The 21,337-nt window shown below is 32.6% G+C and overlaps 3 protein-coding genes across 4 annotated transcripts; 2 read left to right on the forward strand and 1 right to left on the reverse strand.

Moving 5' to 3' along the window:
• The first annotated feature begins 5,546 nt into the window (after positions 1 to 5,546).
• Positions 5,547 to 6,659, forward strand: LOC147925746 (putative serine/threonine-protein kinase PBL18). The gene is made up of 4 exons (XM_087492750.1): positions 5,547 to 5,604; positions 5,771 to 6,123; positions 6,207 to 6,342; positions 6,436 to 6,659. Exons 1-4 carry the CDS (start codon positions 5,547 to 5,549, stop codon positions 6,657 to 6,659), a joined length of 771 nt encoding a protein of 256 aa, XP_087348876.1.
• Positions 6,583 to 11,169, reverse strand: LOC147925747 (DNA (cytosine-5)-methyltransferase CMT3-like). Of its 2 annotated transcripts, none has more exons than XM_087492173.1 (17): positions 10,822 to 11,169; positions 10,626 to 10,663; positions 10,398 to 10,500; positions 9,903 to 10,010; positions 9,700 to 9,819; positions 9,486 to 9,585; positions 9,165 to 9,373; positions 8,998 to 9,063; positions 8,658 to 8,909; positions 8,507 to 8,565; positions 8,362 to 8,428; positions 7,702 to 8,031; positions 7,556 to 7,624; positions 7,392 to 7,478; positions 7,215 to 7,302; positions 6,989 to 7,104; positions 6,583 to 6,886 (listed from the first exon to the last, which is right to left on the reverse strand). In XM_087492173.1, exons 1-17 carry the CDS (start codon positions 11,035 to 11,037, stop codon positions 6,683 to 6,685), a joined length of 2,232 nt encoding a protein of 743 aa, XP_087348299.1. In that variant the 5' UTR covers positions 11,038 to 11,169; the 3' UTR covers positions 6,583 to 6,682. The 2 variants fall into 2 exon arrangements, with proteins under 2 accessions (XP_087348299.1, XP_087348300.1); XM_087492174.1 differs by having other exon boundaries at positions 6,989 to 7,101; positions 10,822 to 11,149.
• Positions 11,170 to 18,707: 7,538 nt separating this feature from the next.
• Positions 18,708 to 20,474, forward strand: LOC104750828 (homeobox-leucine zipper protein ATHB-13). Its single transcript, XM_010472677.3, has 3 exons — positions 18,708 to 19,124; positions 19,204 to 19,589; positions 19,972 to 20,474. Exons 1-3 carry the CDS (start codon positions 18,989 to 18,991, stop codon positions 20,338 to 20,340), a joined length of 891 nt encoding a protein of 296 aa, XP_010470979.2. The 5' UTR covers positions 18,708 to 18,988; the 3' UTR covers positions 20,341 to 20,474.
• The last annotated feature ends 863 nt before the right edge of the window (positions 20,475 to 21,337 follow it).

The following is a 21,337-nucleotide window of genomic DNA, read 5'->3' on the forward strand; positions in this document are numbered from 1 at the left end:
AAAACTATGAGTTTTTATAATTTGTTATTAGTTTTACCATTTTGTTTTTACACTGTTGTAAATTTATCAGAAAACTACATATGAAAGGGTATATGTTGTATACGACTGAACGTTTAGGTATAGTTAAATTTCCTCAAAGATGACCACTTTTAGAGAGATGTATTCATGAAATTGAGTATTATATTTGTATATTCGAACTTTCTTTAAAATAAAGTATTTTGACGTCATTCGATACGTGGACTAAAATACGACACTAAACAGTGTACATTCATTGTTTAGAATTGTTATATGCTGTAAGTCCCAACGAAAGATACAAAACTATGAGCAAGATAATATAAATAATATTTAACAAAACAAAAAGATCATATATATCATATAAACGCATAAGTATACATATTATTTTTCTCTTTAGGTGTGATGTTAGTGTAAATAAAATATACACAAATAGTGATAAAGGGAAAAGAGAGATGGGATGCATGTGACTGGCAATGACATGAAGGATAGTGGTTCGATGTTTTGGACTTTGTTCAAGTGTTAGCAATCGATCCTTCGTTGCCATTTCACGTTGCCACATATATTTATACTTTTTTCAATGTTTTAAGTTTATTTTGTCAACGGTCGAATTACGGTATTTTATAAATACCATAGATTATAAATACCAAAAACTCAAGTTGGACTTTGGGACCGACTTTCGTGAGAGATCTTCTTATTGAGTGACCACACTAAATAGAAAACATAAATTCGATTGCCAAAAAACAAGGTCGAGTCTAAATGAATATATAGATTAATTAGTAGTGGCCTACATATATGTGTATGTGACTTAAACATGTACATATGTAAATTACATTGATGTGACATTTGAACTCTAGATCCGCCGGCTTGATTGGCTGAGTAAAAGAGTATCAAAGTGTTTGTATATTACTATCATCAAGTAACTAGAGTGCTTCCAAGATTTGACTCTGTTCAAATTGATAGACCATAATTAATTAAACTCATGCATTTCAGGACTCAATTTCAGTTTAATCAATATTTGTTGTAGGGATAAATGCGGAAATAATTTTCCGGAATATATGCATGATATTAATTGTTTGTGTTCTGATCAAGAAGAATTGATTACTCATTTTGAAAAAAAAATATATATATATATATATATATATATAAGAAATGGTTATGAACGTTTTTATTATAATAGAATTTCGGTGGTGTGATCTACTTTGTACATGATCTACTCAAACATGTAAATAAGCATATGTACACTCACTTGTAACAAGGCCTTGATCATTTATTAATTCGTTCGGATAAAGTATTTGTTAGTTCTGAGTGAATTGTTCAAATCGTTTTTTACCTTTCCACAGTTTTGTAAATGGTCCTCCAGATTATTTGGTTCAAATAGATTGTTTAATTATCAACATAATATCTCTTTTCATATATATAAATTTCTTATATTAAATATTGTTATGAATCAAAAATTTGTTTTAAGAATATTTAATTTTGATTTTTGTTGTGAAATCTTTAGTTCATTTTTTATATAAACAGATATTATTCAATAAACAAAAAAATGTGAATTAAAAGCTTGGCTCTAAATAGATGATGGACTTAGGAGTATAATGGATTTCTAATTGATTTATTTTCCAAAGAACTATATGGACAAATGAGTAATAAAATAACATTAATTTATATTATAAAGACCAGATGAGTAATAAAGTCATATTAGTTTTTTTTTTTCTTTCTAAGACTGGTATATTCAAAGAACAACCAGGTTGCTGATACTAAAATCAAAGCTAAAATAAGGAAATGGTTTGTAAAAGATTGTAAAGCCTCAAAAACATTATGCTGGTGGCATCATTATGCTGGTGACTGGAGATGGTCTTTCACTTCTGAGCAATTTCTGACCAGCTGGACAAATTTTTTTTTTTTACAATTTTTTGTTGCTCGAGCTCAATAAAATCCTCAATTGTATGAAGATTTTGTTTCGAATTACAACCAATATTAATAATATAGTAAGTAAAGTATGTTGTACAAGTATATTTCATTAGTATTGTAAAGTTCTGCCTACAAGGTATTGCATCTCACAGTCAAAATTACATAATTGACAGACTTGGAGAATGGGGAGATCAACTACTCTACCGGCTAAGTTTACTTTCTCTCAATATATTAAACAATTTAATTATCAAAAAAATTTTGGTTCAAAATCGATGATGGACTTTTACATATAAAGCAGTAAGGCACTATTGGATCTGATTTTTTAAAGCCCAATATGAAAGATAAGTGATTCCTTTCAGTTTTGAAAAGAGCTTTTGAACTGCAAAAATAATAATTAAAAATGTCATCGATTTAAAAGATGTTTGACTCAGAAAAACTCAAAAAAGCATGATATACAATTTTAGGATAAAAGATTGGAACCTCTACTTGGAGGAAAAGCAATAATTCCTCCAACCCTCTTCATTGACCTTTTTCATTATAAAACATCTTTGCAACTTTCTTAGTTTTTTTGCAATCATTTCCACTTTACGCTTCATTTAAAAGTTGATTATTTTCTAAAAATTGTGCGACGTCACTGATCGACCAAACGATTAGTGATTTACATTTACACTGGTCTCAAGATTTAATTTCTTAACATACATTACTTTTTTTTGTAATTATGAATATAAAAACTATATATTGTAAGTTAAATTATTGTGATCATGGGATTTTATATCCTCATTAATCAAAACTCAAGAGTTTATGGTCAGTTTTTAATTCAAATGGGTAGACGATTAGTTATGTAAGAGCATCTCCAACAAACCTCAATCATTTAGTTACGAAGGATTGTGGTTTTACAAATTTTATTTTAGTCCTTGTAAAATATATATATATATATATATATTACAAATAATTCTATTAAATTCAATTGTTAGAAATATATCTATATATAAAAGATGTACTATTTACAAAATATTTTTTTACAACAATAATGCAATAATTAATCATGGGCACTATGAAAAGAGTTATATTGAGTACCTTTATACTTTTATGTAATTTTTTATGTTTTTTTTGAAAATTACATTATTTTGTTTTATCATATAAGATTTTATATTTTTTAATTTGTTTGATATAATTTTTTATTGTGTACGAAGTTTTGAATCCAAGCTACGCGTGAGTTTATTTAATATATTTTAGTGAAAATTATATATGATTGATAACAATTATTAAATATTATCTTGTAGAAAACATTAAATTACTATTAAGGCAAAACTTTTATTTTAGATACACACTTTTTTAAAAAATTTAAAAATCAGTTTTGTTTAAAAATTAAATATGATTAGCTAAAGAATCATAAATTTGACTAGATTTAACTGGACGTTGAGGCGAGGCGGATCAAACATTTGAATTCGTGACGATGCATATAATAAACAATTTCTTTGACCACAAGACAAACAAAACATTTTTAGAATCATGAATTAATCTCGTTTTCTCATATTTAATTGACCACCACCATCTATGTCTTTGTGTTTTTTCCACTGTTTTTTTACCCTTCATATTCTTTATCGTCATTTTCATTGTCAAATTTTTATGATAATTGTCATTATTATTTTTACCGTCCGGTTCTTCTTCTTCCTCTTCCTCGTGACATTCCTCACATTCTTCCACTGAATAATTATTTAAAACTTTTTTTATACTACCACATAACTTGTTAACTCATCAAACTCCAAAACCAAAATCATTGCCTCTTTTCTAATAAAATTTGTGCAATTCATGGATCAACATAGTCATTACATGCACTCAATTATTGATACTTTCACCTGTATACTTACTCGGTTATAGATACACACATATTAAAACTTCTCGAACCAAAATCTTTAATACTACAAAATTGCAAACTACTGGCAGAGAAAGTAATATGAACACATGTATAGTTAATAAATAATGTGTGCTTGTCATCCATCTTTTTTCTTTAAACATCAAAATGAACTCAAACAAAACAAATCAAGATCTTGCGACGTTAATCTTTCTTCCTTCGACCCAAAAATTTACTGAAACAATATCAAATCGCCTATGAAGTCATACACAAAAACATGTTTTAGAGCTCATAAGAGATATAAAGTACAAAGATAGATAAATAAGATATTTTTCAAGATATTAAAAATCAAATATATAATATTTAATAATACTTAAATTTTTATTTTTTATAATATTTTTAAATTTACATGTAGTTTAAATATTTATAAGATTTTAATTTATAGTGTTAAATATTAATGATACTTAAACTTTTGATAGAATATAAATATTTATAATATTTTAAACTTTCTATGGGGATATTTATAATATTTTAAAATATTTTATAGAGTTTAAATATTTAGAATATTTTTGAACCTTTTAAAAGTTTATAATTGTAATATTTAAAACTTTTTAAATTTTTAAATTTGGACGCTTGTTAAATCAAGATTCCTGCTCATTCGTAGTTGGAAGCATATTAGTCTTATTTATAATTCTTCTCACCTATCTAAAACTTTTATAGCCGATGTGGGACGTTGTACATACACTTATTTATAAAAAAGTATTAAATATTGAGATCTTTGATTTCGATTGGTCGTTTAAAATATCTGATTATACAAAATTCTGGAAATTTTAAAAATGTTAATTAATGATATGTCAAACTTCTATTGGATGTTTAAGATTTTTTGTGGACAGCTTTAGGGGCTTATAGCTCATACTTTTATATCTATGTAGGAAAGTTTTAATCATTATAACTGATTATTGGTAATATTATAGACTATAATATAATATAAAAAATTTAGAAGTAAATTTGAAGGTGTATCATTGGAATAATAACGAAGAACCAGACAAGAAGTATGTTTGGCAACAGGGTCAACGAGAATTCTCGTTGAAATGAAGGCTTATGTTTGATGTCAAAATTTGGCAACAGGGTCGAGATTCCGTTAAAATGAAGGCTATTGTCGAGATTCTCTAGTTTCATAAATTACAAAAAAATGAATGTTTCTTTATTCTCAAGTTTCATAATTGTAGACGTTTTAAATAATAAAACATATTTGGATTACATACAATATTTGGGAAAACGTGGATTTTTTTTTGGCAATGTTCGATCGACCCATAGAAAATTAATAATATTTATCCTCGTTTTAATACCTTTAGATATAAAATATTGGGAACTAATGTTTAACATTAATAATACCAAAAAAATATATTGGGAACTTAGAAAATTCCATGAAATTAGTAAACTAAAGATAACTTGGAAGAGGAAAAATGCAAAATTAGAAAGTGCAATGCAACAGACCAAAGTAGTGATGGGTGGTGCACACGTTTTAGGTGTTGACCAACGACAACGACAGACAAAAATAAAATTCATCATCATACAAAACAAACCCTTTTGCTTTGTCTTTATCTCTTTTTTATTTTTCTAATAACAAAAATCCTCTGTTCTTCTTCCTCTTCTTCTAATTTTCTCTGTTTCATTCCTTCTGCTTCTGAGATCCACAAAGTTTCATCTCTGTTTCACTGCTTCATCGGACAAGAAAACATCGGTTTAGTTTTTCTTGATCTCCCTAATGGGTAATTGCTTGGGTTCTTCTGCAAAAGTAGACAACAGAGAAAGCACTTTTGGAGGTAAGATTCAAAACCCCACTTTAAGATGGATCTTTGATCCCTTACTTTAATTCTCTTCGTCTATATGGTTCCGGGATATGTATAAGTACCTCTTTATTCATTAAAGCTTTCTATCATTTAATTCCCAACTATATGTACTTATGTTGATGTCAAAATTTGGCAACAGGGTCAACGAGAATTTCACCTAAACCGAATCACTCATCTCGTCTTTCAAGCCTAAGCATACCTTCATACAGCAACAATAGTTTCACTACTACTTCATCATGGTCAAATCTGACACCAAGAAGTGAAGGAGAGCTCTTACCATCTCCAACGCTTAAGGCGTTTACATTCAACGAGCTCAAAACCGCTACTAGAAACTTCAAGCCTAATAGTATGATCGGTGAAGGCGGTTTTGGTTTTGTCTATAAGGGTTGGATAGGTGAACGCTCGTTGTCACCTTCGAAGCCAGGGTCCGGTATGGTCGTTGCAGTCAAGAAACTTAAATCAGAAGGGTTTCAAGGACATAAAGAGTGGTTGGTAAGTTCATCATCTTTAATCTATACAACCAAACAAGATTGAAGTCAAATAAAATAATAAAGGTGTTGGTGTGGGTTTTTCAGACTGAGGTTCACTATCTTGGGAGACTTCATCATATGAATCTTGTGAAGCTAATTGGATATTGCTTAGAGGGAGAGAAACGGCTTTTGGTTTACGAGTACATGCCCAAAGGAAGCCTGGAGAATCATCTTTTTAGAAGTAAGATTTGGGTTGAGCTAGAGTTACACTCAAGTTTATGCCATATTGACTATAAAGTGTTCTCATTCTTGGTTGTTTTGCTTGTGTGCGTAGGAGGCGCAGAGCCAATTTCATGGAAGACGAGGATAAAAGTGGCGGTTAGCGCAGCGAGAGGGCTAGCTTTCCTCCACGAAGCTAAAGTCATATACCGAGACTTCAAAGCCTCCAATATTCTACTTGATGTGGTACGTATGGAAGTTGTTAAAGCAAACAAAATAGTAATTTCTACTTTGTTAAAATCTTGGATGGAAGTTGTTAATTGTTTCTTTAAATCTTGAAATCGTCTTGTAAATGCAGGATTTTAATGCAAAGCTATCTGATTTTGGATTGGCAAAAGCTGGACCAACAGGAGACAGAACCCATGTGACAACTCAAGTGATAGGCACACAAGGCTACGCAGCTCCGGAATACATAGCAACCGGGAGGTTAACGTCCAAGAGTGATGTCTATAGCTTTGGAGTGGTGTTACTCGAACTACTCTCAGGACGTCCCACACTAGACAAATCTAATACCAAAAGTTGTATTGGAAAAAATCAGAAAAATCCTAGAAAACTAAAACAAACAAGAACCAAAAAAAATAAGATCAACGAATGTGAGAAGGTTGTACCTTTTTCTTGGGGACACGACAAACACGCTGATAATCATCAATATTCAGATTCAAGGGATGGTGATCATATAAGACATGCTTTTTAGACTTGAAATTTGTTGATGACCCTAAAACTTCTGTTCAAAAAGTTTATAAACAATTTTTCAATGAACCTCAAGTTGCCACAGTAGTTGTCTTTTTTTATTGCTTTACGTCGATCCCCAAATAACAAAAGATAGAATCTTACCATCTTTTCTAAGTCTGATGAACTGCTGAAATGGAGTTATGGGATCTTTGTCATATGGTATCTCATCCCTCACCTCACTGTTTGCAACCTAAACTCAAAGTAAAACTTAGTAAGACGAAAATATGCTAGACAAATAAACTAAGTTTTAGTCAAGATAAGCCACACATCAAGACTTACAGCCGGTAGATCTGACATTATATCTTCAAGTAAAAGCTTGTCTGCCAACTTCACAGTGTGGCCTTCATTATAGGCTACTGTGTTCCTCTGCATCAAATATAAGCAAAGATGAGTATTTGCTATACACATGGAATAGTAATTCACTGTCTTCTTGGGTCTTTTACCTCAAACTCCACAGGAACATTTCCTCTCATGACTACATCATGAGTTGGAAGTGGGAATTGAGGAAGCATCTGAAACAGAAAGGTGCAAATTAAGAATACCATCTATTCATATATATAGAACAAAGAAATAACATTAAGGGTTTTACCTCACTAGAGAGTGCACCGCATAAGAAGAACCGCATGCGGAACTGAGCAAGACCATATGCACCTGCAGCCATCATTCCCATCCGACTCTGGTAATTCATTTGAATAAGCCGTCCCACAGCGTAACGAGCTAGGTAACCCTTAGCAAACTTCAGCATGTCAACCACATTTTCCATTAAAACGTATTTTGGCTTTAGAAACTCCACAATGTTCATATAAACAAGAAGCTGCTTATTTTTCTCATCGTTTAGAGGCTCCTCTGTGTTCCTGAAGCGGTTATGACCACTGATTCCTTGACAGGGCGGACCGCCGCAAATAACATCAACACCTCCCTAAAATAGTGTGTAGGCATTAGTGTCAGTGACATGACATTCTTATATTTCACAAATAAAGTGAGGACTTCTCTGACAGCTGCCACCTAATCACCAATTCCATGATAGTGCTTTAATCCGCAACTATTCAGTTACTAACTCTATTTAACCCATTCAGCAACTTGCAACTAATTGACACACAACAATACAGTTTTGATGAACAATCAAACACAAACTAATATAAGTACTTTATCAATACATAAGACGTATTTGAGCTTAGCACATAAAAGAACTTTGCACAGGTTTCAGAAATTTAAGAGAGCAAATGTATCAGGGTATTAAAAAACATACTTGTAACGGAAGGATGCCAGATTTATATCCACTTTCAACAAACTCCTTGATCTTTTCCCGGCAATTACTGTTTACAGATAAATTTAGAGATTTTAACAAATTATTGACATATTATTTTAAGGAAAACCCTTTTTCTTATGTTTACCTGAGTCCTTCGATAGGTTCCCATGTATCATGCGAAGGAGCATAACCCAGCCACCGTACCTATTATATCAAAACATCAGAGAAGATTGTGGCTATAAGAAGGCAAAACCATGAAATATAGAGTAAAATTTGTACAAACAGAGCAACAATACCTTCAAATAAAGTCCACTTTTCTTTATATTTTTAGGATCGCCGAAGGTAATACCAATAATCTTTGCCACTGTAAATACCTCCCCATCATCTTCATTTTCACTCTCTTTGCTATCATCTTCATCTTCATCGTCCATCCCATAAAGGTTATTATATTCTTCTGAATTTGGACATTTTCTCAAAGAGAAATGAATGCATAGTTTCTCCCATTCCTTAAGCAGCAACAGGAAATCTTCTGCGGACATGTTTCTTACCTAAAATGAAGTGACTTTTGAGACTAAACATATGGGACTAAATTGAATTGTAAAAAAGGAAAACACAAAGAAATAATGAGAATCGTACTTGTGTTTCTGGGTGGTTATGCTCCAAGCTTTTACACGCATGTGCATTCATGTCGACAGCCCATTTCTTGAGAAATCATTTTTATAAAGCAAAAATTTAGCATCAAAGAGATTAAACAAATCTGACAAACTATTAAACAATATAATTAGTAAGTAAAAATGCCTCACAGTGACAAGGTTCAAACCAGCGAGTTTTGCACCCATGCACAACCCAGTGGACATTGCGCCGCAACCACAGTAGAGGTCAAGCAATCTTGCCTCTCTCTTAGCACCATTGGCTTGGGAAGTTTCGTCATCCTCTGATATAACAGCAGTTCCTCCGTTTACATCATTGTCGCTAGATATTGTTGAACTTTCACTTATAGCCATCATGGTATCTGCACAGTGGAAAGATCTATATATGATTAGTTATCTTCAGAAACTGCAGCATGTCCAATTGACGGTGGAAAGAAATGCTAACTTGAAAGATCAACTGTTAAAAGCACTAACCTTCTTGAAAAGCTTCAAATGTTGAATAAGGCAACAGATAGTTCATATCACAATAATAATCACAGTTTTTTGTTGCAGCGATAGTCTCAGTAGTATTTTCCTGGCATGAGAAACATTTGTAAGTTAGTATCAATGGAAGATTGCACAAAGATACCGAATAACCAAAAACAGACACTATAAATAACAACCGACTATAAATGAAATAAGTACGTACATTTAAGGAAATCATCAAAATTTCAAGCTTTTTGACAAGAGTGCCTAATTCATTTGTATCTCGAACCTTCGAGAAAAACACACGTTTTTCACTTATCAGAGCATTGAGGTTGCCAATTACCTGAAAGTTAAGGAAACCCAAAATTTTAGACAATTAAACATAGAAAAAGAAAAGGTTAAGGACAATAAACTTTTGATTCTTACAGTATCAGAAGCTCTGTAGAACCATTGAGCCGCAAAGTATAACTTCCCGTTAGCCCCTTCGAACATTTCAACAATTTTACAAATGTAAGGCGCGTTTCCCTCACCAGCCTAAATAAACAAAATAAAACTAAACTGTGAGCAGTATAAGTTATGTATAGTAAAGTATCTAATTATTTTGTAAAAGCATAGAACAATATGATAAGCCTCCATCAGTGGTTATTGTTTTAGATGAGATCTCAGCTAGGAAAGGTAGCTATTATCAATGTGTCTTCATTAGCATTTGCAGAAATATAAATCATGACAAACAGAGACAAATTAACAAATTATCCGCCCTGCACTTCCATTTATTCTATAAAAATTAACAATGCTGGCACATTACAAAGTGGTATAAACCCAATAATCATCAAACTCAAACACCAAGAAACATAATGTCTTTCACAATCTGTAAATCGATGCTTTCAAAGGTAATTTTCTCATTCGGAAATAGAGTCATACCTGCACATAAGCATCATCATTAAGCTCATATGTAATGGATTCATCAACAATAGCACGTCTAAAATGGCATCGAGCTCGAATTATCTCTTCAACATCATCATCCCTACAAAACGAAATCACTTAATCAGTCCTTTAAGAAACAAAGTCAAAAACACATTTTTTAATAAACAAAAGTAAAACCGAACTATCTGATTAAGCGCTAGAAGCAAAAGGACTCAAACAACTTACTTCTTCTTTCCCCTTGACCGAGCTACAGGTTTCTTCACCTGAGAACCAAAAAAAAATCAAGAACAAAAGCAAAATTCCTTCAGAAATCAACAGATCTGAAACAAATCCCAGCAAATTTCAAACAGATCTAACCATTTCATACATAACCCACACTCAAACACCCAAGATTCAAGTTTCCGAAAAGTGAAAAAAATACCTCAATCGGTTTGTATCTGTCAGGCCAAGCAGTCTTCGCCTCCGATTCCGGTATAGGCTCGTCCAAGAACCTCGCAATCGGCAATTCCCCTTCCTCGACCACTTCAACCGGCGCTTCTTGCACCGTCTTAGCTCGCTTAGGAGCTCTCTTCCTCGGTTTAGGAGCGGATTTGGTATCGCCGTCGTTCGTCGGAGCTCTCTTACGCTTCGGCGCCATGATTTTTGAGTCGGAGCAGACGAAGAGAACTGAACAGAGTAAAGAGACGAGAGTGAGACTGAAACCCTAGAAAAAAATCGTGTGACGAGTAATTAAATTATCTGAGGAGGTTTGAGGGCGAAATAAGCGCGTCACTCAAGCGCCAAAACTTTTGGGGTTTCGAAATTTTTTGGGAAATTTTAGTTTATTTTTTTAATGAATTTGAAACGTTTGGGCCTAATGAAATGTTGAAGGCCCATCTTCTTTCTCTCACTTTTGCTTTATGAATATGGTAATGAAAGATTATCTTTTCCATATCGATTTATGATTTGTAAAATAATGTGTATGGTTTATGTTAATTTTCGTTTAGTAATCAGATCAAATTTATATAGTTATTTCTAGAATTAGCATATGAAAAATAATTACATGAATCAGATTGAAGATACTGATTACCTACATTTTAAATTTTAAAAATTAACTATTTCCATATTTTGGTCGTTTGGTTTTTTAATTAGTTTGTAATCATTCCCAATGATTAGTGATGTTAAAACGGGTAGGATATCCGTGGGCCTAAACGAGTCAGTTTTAAAAATTTAAGTCCATGGCCCATTTAATAATACTACAAAAAAACAAAAAACTTAAACGAGTTCACTCTTTTAGACCCGCGGGCGTAACGGGTATACCCGAAATTAAACGGGTAGCCCGTTTATTTCTCAACTTGAAACCTAAAAAGCTAAAACGTCGATGTTCCTCACTTCGTCTCTCTCTTTCGATAGATAATTTGTCTCCATCTCCACGAAGCTAAAGCTAAAGCTAAAACATTCACACTCATGTTCCTCACTGCTTCTGGGTAATAGGGTAAGTTTGGTTTTTCTTAATTTTGATTTTGGAGGAATTCGATGGATACTTTGTTAAAATCACCAAACAAGCTCGAATTTTTCGTCCCTCAGTTTCATGGGTTTGAGAGATTAAGCAGTAACAATCCAAACCCTTCAAGGGTTAAGCTTGGTTTGAAGAAAAGGGCTATCAAAATTGGCTCTGGTGTTGTTGTTTCTGCGACTGCGAGTAGTACTAGTGCTTAATTTTAGATGAACCTCTTCTTATACTTAGTTAGTGTTACCATATCTTTGTGATTTTGGATTCAGTTTTGAGTAATTAAGAGTTGTTTAGTTATAAGTATCATAGCTCTTCTCATTGGTGATCCGAATTGGTTTGTTTGGTACTAGTGGGTTTTGTTCTGTTTTGTTGTATCATACAAGTATGAATTCGTATCCAATCTGTTTTATTAATTTTGCAGAATGGACTTAGAAACTGAACATTTGGTAGCAAGGCTTAATGCTCAAAGTGAATATATGGATATGAATGAGGAAGATTGTGATATAGATGCAGAAATTGATGGAAATGAGGAGGAAGAGACAGAACTGCATGGAACATATCAAAGTGAAACTCAATCAACAACTCAAGCAACTCAAGCAACTCAAAATGCTCCACGGAAGAGAAAGTTAACTTCAAAGGTGCGGAAAGATATTGTGTCAGTTGGGATTGAAGATGATGGCGAAGAAAGAGGCAAATGCATCCACTGTAGAACCAAGTTGGTGATCAATACTAAAACACATGGGACTAAGAGCTTGCTTCGTCATTTGGAGAAGTGTCCAAAGAAACCAAAGAATGAAGATAGGCCTCCATATGATCATCAGATTAACCGTGAGATGACAAGTGAGATCATAATTTACCATGATTTGCCATTTCGCTATCCTGAGTATGAGAAAGTTAGAGCTAGAGACAAGTATCTCAATCCCGAGTGTCAACCAATTTGTAGACAGACTACTGCAGCGGATGTGTACAGAAAATATGAGATGGAAAAGGTCAAGCTGAAAGAAGTACTTGCAAACCATCGTGGGCGTGTCTGTTTCACTTCAGACTTATGGAAGTCGTTTAGTGATATCACCACACACTTTTCAGGTTCTAAGTATCCTACTTCTAATGTCTATTTTACACAAGAGTGGAGAATTGAACTGTTTCTGAGGAAATTTGCATCTTGTGATGATGAAGATGTGGCAAAACTGGCTCAGGATATGCAGATTATGTTTACCAAGTATTGGGAGGATTATAGTCTTATTTTGGCAATGGGAGTTGTTTTAGACCCAAGAATGAAACTGCAAATGCTTGAAGTAGCTTATGAAAGAGTTGATCCAACTCTTTCTGCATCGAAAATCAAAAAGCTTAAAGACAATTTGGAGATGCTCTATGAAGATTATAAGGCTAAGTCTAGGACATGTTCTTCAAGTGTTTCTGTAACTCCAAATCCGCATGATTGGATCAATGAATCTCCACTTGATGACGATTATGACAATGTAAGAATGTTGCTTTTGTTGTTTATGTTGCTTATGTTGCTTTTGTTTTTTATGTTGCTTGTGTTGCTTCTTTTCTGTAGGATCTTTTTGAGCTTGAAAAAAGCATCGGAGTTGGAGTCGGCAAGACAAAGACACATCTGGATATCTATTTAGAAGAGCTAAGATTGGAGAGAAAGTCTTTTCCAAAATTGGATGTTTTGTCCTTTGGGAAGGACAACCAGCATCGACTTGGGGAATTAGCCTATATGGCTTGTGAAATACTAAGCATTCCCATCACCACGGTAGCATCTGAATCAGCATTTAGTATTGGATCTCGGGTCATAACTCCTTACAGAAACCGTTTGCTTCCAAAGAATGTTCAAGCTTTGCTCTGTACCCGTAATTGGTTACATGGTTTTGCAGATTATGAAGGTAACTAAACGAGTAAACTCTTAACTTTTACATAAAACTATTTTCCTTAATAAGTGACTTTAATTCACATCTTTAACAGGTAACATAGAGACCAACGATGACATTGGCACAACAGAATGTTCAAGATCAGAATGTTCAAGATCAGATGGGTTTTGATGAGTATGGATCTTAAGATTAGGTGTGTGCTTAAGATGCATCTGAGTGGAATATGCCTTTAGAAGATGATGTTATTGTATTTTGATTAAACAGTTGTTGTTCTATGTGATAGAACTTTTGCTACTATGCCAACACAATCTTCTTCTCTATCCTAAAAATGAAAAGCTTTTCATGGTGAAGGTATAAACGGACCAAATAAATGGGCAGAATATAAACGGAGACATGGTCTAAATGGGCAGAGTATAAACGGGTAAAATATAAACGGGTTCAAAACGGACAGAGCTTAAATGGGCAAGGTAGTCCCATTTTAACATCACTGCTAATGATCACATATTTCTAGAAATAAACACATTGAGAAGAAAAAAGTCACATCTCTAAATGAATCGCATAAATGATGAAATGATTAGACAAATGTTAAGTTTATTAGATTCCATATCGATCTATGATTTATTTAAGTGCTATATTTGGCTTTGAATTAAATCTCGTTTGGAATCAGATCAATTTGTATATACATAAATAAACTTGGAACAACTAAACAGAAACGTGGAAACGTTTAAATGGTAACACTAAACATGAAGGAGAACATGCTACTAACTAATGGAGTAGCTAGTGTTAGACTGTTAGTGTGTTACATTATTTGCAGATAACTGAAATTTTAAGAACAAAAGACTTTTAATTTGGGGATCTCGCCACGCTTGTCGTACGTTATCTCATCACTACTAGACCAAAAGAATTACTCTAACTACTCCTTATTTTGGTTTTATAAAATTGAATAATTTATATGCACCTCTTTAAGTTCATATGCAGACATGGTTCTCTTGGTCTCTCATATGGGCTTGTCACTTGTGTATTGTGTTGTTACTAAAAAAGGGTTGAGTAAGTTGAAGGCATATATATCATCGATGAAGGAAGGAAAAAATAAGTGTATCAGGATCAGAATAATTATGGATGATGATATGAGAATTGTGTTGTGCCTGCCTTTGTCGTGATGGCTGAAATTAGCCAACTTTTGTGCCTTATTTCTTGTCGTGGGTCTACTATGTCTTCTTTGCTTTATTGACATGTTTGTGTTATGCAACAACATACATATATGTATTTAAAATAGATGATATATATATATATATATATATATATATTTTTATGTTTTTCTAATAAAGTAAAGAAGAATCCCTTTATAACTTCTTTTTTTAACCCTTTATATATTTGGTGAGATGTTTTTTTAATTATAATCAAGTTTAGTAAAAATTTAAAAATAAAACATCACACTACAAGAAAATAGCTTAAAACCAATAGGCATATTTGTCGAAAACCATTACCAACGAAAAACAGACAGAAACGTTCGTCGGATCTAGATTATCGGAAAAATTATTCTGTTGGAAATCCATCGGTTATTTCTGACGGATTTCTGACAAAAGTTTAACTGACGGATTTCTGACGGAATTTTTACCGACTGATTTCCGACAGTTGTTTTACTGACGGATTCCTGACGGCTAACGGTTCAGAAATTTCTCTTTATACTGACAGAATTACCAACGAATTATATATATAATTTAAAATAAAAAAATTTAGAAAAATAAAACTAGCATAATTATAAAAATTTAATTAAATTTTTTGTAGTGTCACGATTACATGAACATCACACACGCACACGTTACACGTATACTGTAATGTAAATGTAAGTGTCATGAATACAGTATTTTACACTATGCAGCTAGTTCGCTTACGAGTGGGTGACACGGGAGGAGGGACATATTGTGACTTCTCGAAAACTACGTCGTTGTTGGACTTTCCTAAAATTCGATGTTGAAGTTTTAGGCCATTTATACATTTTTTCATATGGATAGACATTAGTCGAAACATATGCTCATCCCAAATGAAACACGACTGTACAAGTATTCCAAATTTCTAGCAACTTGTGACACTGGCCTTTAACACATATCTTATCATAGTCATACGTACGCTATATATGTTTGTACACTTCTTGGTGATAAGAGTGTATATATGGCGTCTAGTCAAAATCTTGTGAAGAATTTGTGGATAGGATCATAATAACAAACAAGAATATGAAATATGTATAAAATCTTACAACGTCTCTCAGCTTAATTTCCGCAAGTGATCTTCAGATTTTATTGACCGTGGGATCTATAACACACTCCTCGATTGATTGGAGAGCGGCATGAGGTGATGTGTGCATGTCTATAGAGTACTCCAAAAAAAGTAGTAATGAATAGTAGTCTAATCGAAAGCGAAAATGAACGTAAATGTCAAGAGAATCGTGTGGTTGATGATGTTTGAGAAGCCATAATCAATGAATTGATCGAATTGATGGATGAATACGGCACAAGGGATGTTGGAGATGAAGAAATTAAGAAAACAATAATAATAATGATAATAATAAAAGAAAGATTGATTATGGAAAGGAATGGAATAGGAAAGGAGGGAGAGACAAGATAGAACAGCTCTTATGTGGGGTTTATCTAACAGTAGTTGTGTTTGGTTTCTTCCTTAACTTCAAAACCCCACGCATCAGTATCTTTATACGTCTGTCTTTGTACATGCATATATTGTATACACACGCACATATCCATTCATGTGTACATAATCCATATAACACGTCCGCTACTGCTATATAATAAAATCTATTCCTATTATGATTGGCTACAACTTTTGTGATGTTTGAGAAATTTTACTTTTGTGATTTTTATTGACTATATTCCTATTATGATTAGCTACATATATAACTAGCATTAGCAATATAATCAATTGTTTTTTTTTGAATATATTTTTTCGTTTTGGTATCTGTCTTGCTATTGATAGGTTAGGTTAAAGCTGATAGGTTTGTGATCAGATGTGACATGCCATGATATCATAGACAAGATATAGAAGTTCAAATACATATTACAAGAATGTTGACCATGGCTACGTGGGTTGTAAGTCTATTTCCAGTTTCTTCTTTTTTTTTGAATATGATGATTTGCCTTTCGATTCTGTTTTAAATCGAATTTAAATTTATCTTTGGATCATATATATTCTTTTGGATTTATTAAAACTTTGGTGTCCTATGTATTGTTATTATGAACTTTTAACTAAAATCCTAGGTAACAAATAGAGAAATTCATTGGGAATAGTACATTTTTTCTACCTTTTTCAGACTTTCCGTGATATATTTATTAGCAGTGCTGCAGTAGCATTAAATATGTTTTGTATCCTAAACTAAACTATTAAACCAAGGATCTAAATGAAGATGGCACGAGACAAGGTATTATGGTGTAAGACGGATATAATAATATATCTTTTTCATGAATTTTGATACTATTATTTAGAGTGCTCTGCATCATTCCAGTCCACCACACATATAGTCTCTATTTTGAAGCCTGAAAACTAAGAAACTTTAGAATAATCCTTTTATATTATTTGAAAGAAATTAATTCTAGAGTCTACTTGGGGTTACAATTGCTTCTATTTCCTTCTTATTTTTTTTTTTTGTTAAATATTTCCTTCTTTCTTTAACATCAAAGTAATCAAAACTAGCATCATAAAACATCTGAAATCAATAATAGCACTTCTCTCTTCTTCCAAAAAAACAAACAAAAGCAATACTAAGTATTTTCTTGATTTATGAACAGTCCATTTATAGTTCTACTTCTACAGGTTTAAGTCTACCCATAAAGACAATATACGATTATGTGATGGGTCTACTACAGTCTATACGTCCTAGGCTACTAGCGTGTGTAAATAGGATCAACATTGAACCTATTCACTATCCACCTTCCCTACCTCAATATCATTACATTATACTATGAAATTGATTTACATCAATATTAGTATATGAAATGGTAATTGATTCTCTACATAGCCGATTTGTAGTGATTTACATCAATATTTTATTGATTTAATATATATATATAAATTATAAACTAAGTTGTCTATAAATAAATTTGGAGTACAAAATGATAGTTATGATTATATATATAACAAGTAATTGTTGATTGTCAAAAAAATATAACAAGTAATTGTTATGGTTTAAGATGAGCATTGGACCCATCTCATTTGGTTTTCCAAAAAAAAAAGAAGGACAAATCTAATAAAAAAAAGATGATAGATTAGATAAAGATTAAAGGACAAGTATGATGAGTGAGAGAGAACACCTCTCTGCATGTCTCTCCCAAGGGGAAAAAGAAGAGTCCTTTCCTCTCTTACCTTTTTGATTCTCATCTCTTCATTTTCCACATTGTACGCAAACTGAAACCCTTTTTATAATTTTCTTGCATTTTTTCATCATCAAAAAATATGTAATATTCATGCGAATTTGATATGAATGGTAACACAATAAAAACATAAGCAAAAACACTAAACAAGTTTGTTTACCTCTTGATGGTTCTTTTTTTGTTCAACTCAAAGTAGATACTACAGCTCAATTCATATTCAAATAGTGTCCTTTTTTGGTCTAATCTAAATTTGGTTAATCAATGAATTCGCAAGCATCACGAAATTAAATACTTTACTAAGTATACCATGGTCAATTAAATTGGATCCCACGACCACTTGGTTGGAATCAACATTGGTTTTGAAATATCTATCTATAGTGGAAAATAGAAATAAAAACTGGAGTTAAATTAGATATACAACTTTAGCTTAATATAAAAGAAGTTTAAGCTATTTGATCGAGTTAATTTTTTTTTGTTTTTGTTAACGAGAATCAACTGAGTGCGTCTTGATCTATACACAGCTTAGAGAGGTCCTCTCTCTCACTTTCAGCCCTTTCTATATAAAACGAAAAAAAAAGAGAAGAAAATAAATAACCAGAAGTGGTATAGTCTAGGCCGATACATTTCACTATCTTTCTCTCTCTCTCTTTCCTCTTTCTCTTTCTCATTTTGATTCTCCTACTCACACACATTTAAAAACAAAAAAAGGGATTCAGATTTATAAGAGGGTGATGATGTCTTCGAGACAAAGATTGGTAAGAAGAAAAAACTAAAGAGAAACGACCAAAAAAACTCAAGCAAACAGTACTTTAATTTTATCTTCCTGTTGCAAAACAGAAGAAGATGTCTTGTAATAATGGCATGTCTTTTTTCCCTTCAAATTTCATGATCCAAACCTCTTACGAAGACGATCATCCTCATCAATCTCCTTCTCTTGCTCCTCTCCTTCCTTCTTGCTCTCTACCTCAAGATCTCCATGGTAATACACACACACACACAGTCTCTCTCTCTAATACATTCATCTCCTCTGTTTCTAAATGATCTGTTTCTGTTTTCAGGGTTTGCTTCGTTTCTAGGTAAGAGATCTCCAATGGAAGGGTGTTGTGATTTAGAACAAGGGAACAATATGAATGGAGGAGAAGAGGATTATTCAGATGATGGGTCTCAGATGGGAGAGAAGAAGAGAAGACTAAACATGGAACAAGTCAAGACACTGGAGAAGAATTTTGAGCTAGGAAACAAACTTGAACCAGAGAGGAAAATGCAGCTGGCTCGTGCCTTAGGTTTACAACCAAGACAGATCGCTATTTGGTTTCAAAACAGAAGAGCTCGTTGGAAAACAAAGCAGCTTGAGAAAGATTATGATACTCTTAAACGACAGTTTGATGCACTTAAATCTGAAAATGATCTTCTTCAAACTCATAATCAGAAACTTCAAGCTGAGGTAATTATTTATCTACAAAAAAAACTTTAATCTAAAAGATGATATTATTTTTGTTCTAAAAAGATTAAAGATAACAAATTTGGTTTAATAAATTCATAATTTAATTGTTTTACATGTAAAAAGATCATAATTTCAAACTTTTTTTTGGTTAATAATTGTTTAGATCAAGAGTTGCTTTCAGGTAGGGTTAGAAAACTATACGTGGTTCATGACTTTATAAAACATCATTATCTCTCTCTCTTTTTTTTTTCTTCACACTTGTCTGAACAGAGATCTGAAAACAATAGCTTTCTTAATCAGCTTATCACAAAACACAGTACTCTCTGTTTATTTTTTAATAAAATTCGAATCTAATAGTGTTAATTTGTCTCTAATTACGCAGATAATGGGATTAAAAAGCAGAGAACAAACAGAGTCAATAAACCTAAACAAAGACACAGAAGGATCTTGCAGTAACAGAAGTGATAACAGTTCTGAAAATCTCAGACTCGACATCTCAACTGCACCGCCTCCATCAATCGAAAGCACATTAACCGGTGGCCAACCACCGCCGCAGCCGCAGACACTCGGTAGACACTTCTTCCCACCGTCGTCGCCAGCCACCGGGACGACTACAACAATGCAGTTCTTTCAAAACTCGTCTTCAGGACAGAGTATGGTGAAAGAAGAGAACAGTATCAGTAACATGTTCTGTGCAATGGATGACCATTCTGGTTTTTGGCCGTGGCTTGATCAGCAACAGTACAACTGAAACTGGTCTACTTGTCTTTTTCTCTCTTTTTTTTTCTTCTTTTTTATTTAATATATAAATATTTTTTGTAATATGAATTTTGATCAGAAGAACCCATGCATGTTTCATTAGCTCACTTTTGAAATCTGCAAACCAAACACCACCGAGTCTATTTTAGTGTTGAGATGTTAAAAAATGGGTAATAGTCATCTTTACTATATAAAAAAATATCTCATTATGCCCTTAGAAAAATAAAATATGATGTATATTATATAGTATTGTTTTAGTCGTGGGTACTGGCACCATGTGGTCGTAGTCGTCATATTCAGAAGTGGGAAGAAATAAATGGAATGCACAATGAAAAGGACGTTTTCCATGAAACAAAATTATTTATATTTTTGTGTAAATGAGTAAATCCATGAAATAAATTCTGCATATGTCATGATTTGGTCGAGCGGGTTAAATTAAAATATAAAATCGAAGAAAAAAATAAATTGATGGGACAAAATCTAAAGGAGTGAATTTTGTAATCACGAAACCTTACAAAAGACGTACGATATTTAAAATCTGACGATGCAGCAGACCATGAATTTCATAACCCTCTTTTATTCTACAGTCTTCATATTATTCATTTCACCGCGTGTGTGTTTTTGTTTTCTTTTTCTTCAAGAAACAAATTAAGTAACATATTATGAAATAAATTAACCTGTTATCGTGTAAAATAACAACTTATTTGTCAATGACAATGTTACACGTAACATTATATTACTTGATATACAATAATACAAAATATCGTGTCATCAAATAACAACATGTCAATGTATATATTCTCAATATATTTCATCTACTCAAATTCATTATGAGATTCACATATTCTCAATATATATATATAGTTGTTTAAGATGATATGTGATTTTACATAGAAAAGGTTCTAAAATGTGATCAGAGTAAAGGAAGCAGCAAGAGACATAGAGACACACACAGATTCCAAGGGAGATAGAGGAAACGGACAAATAGA

The sequence above is a fragment of the Camelina sativa genome, chromosome 16 (genome assembly GCF_030686135.1).
Source record: "Camelina sativa cultivar CO46 ecotype springtype chromosome 16, ASM3068613v1".
In the NCBI taxonomy this organism is placed as follows: domain Eukaryota; kingdom Viridiplantae; phylum Streptophyta; class Magnoliopsida; order Brassicales; family Brassicaceae; genus Camelina; species Camelina sativa.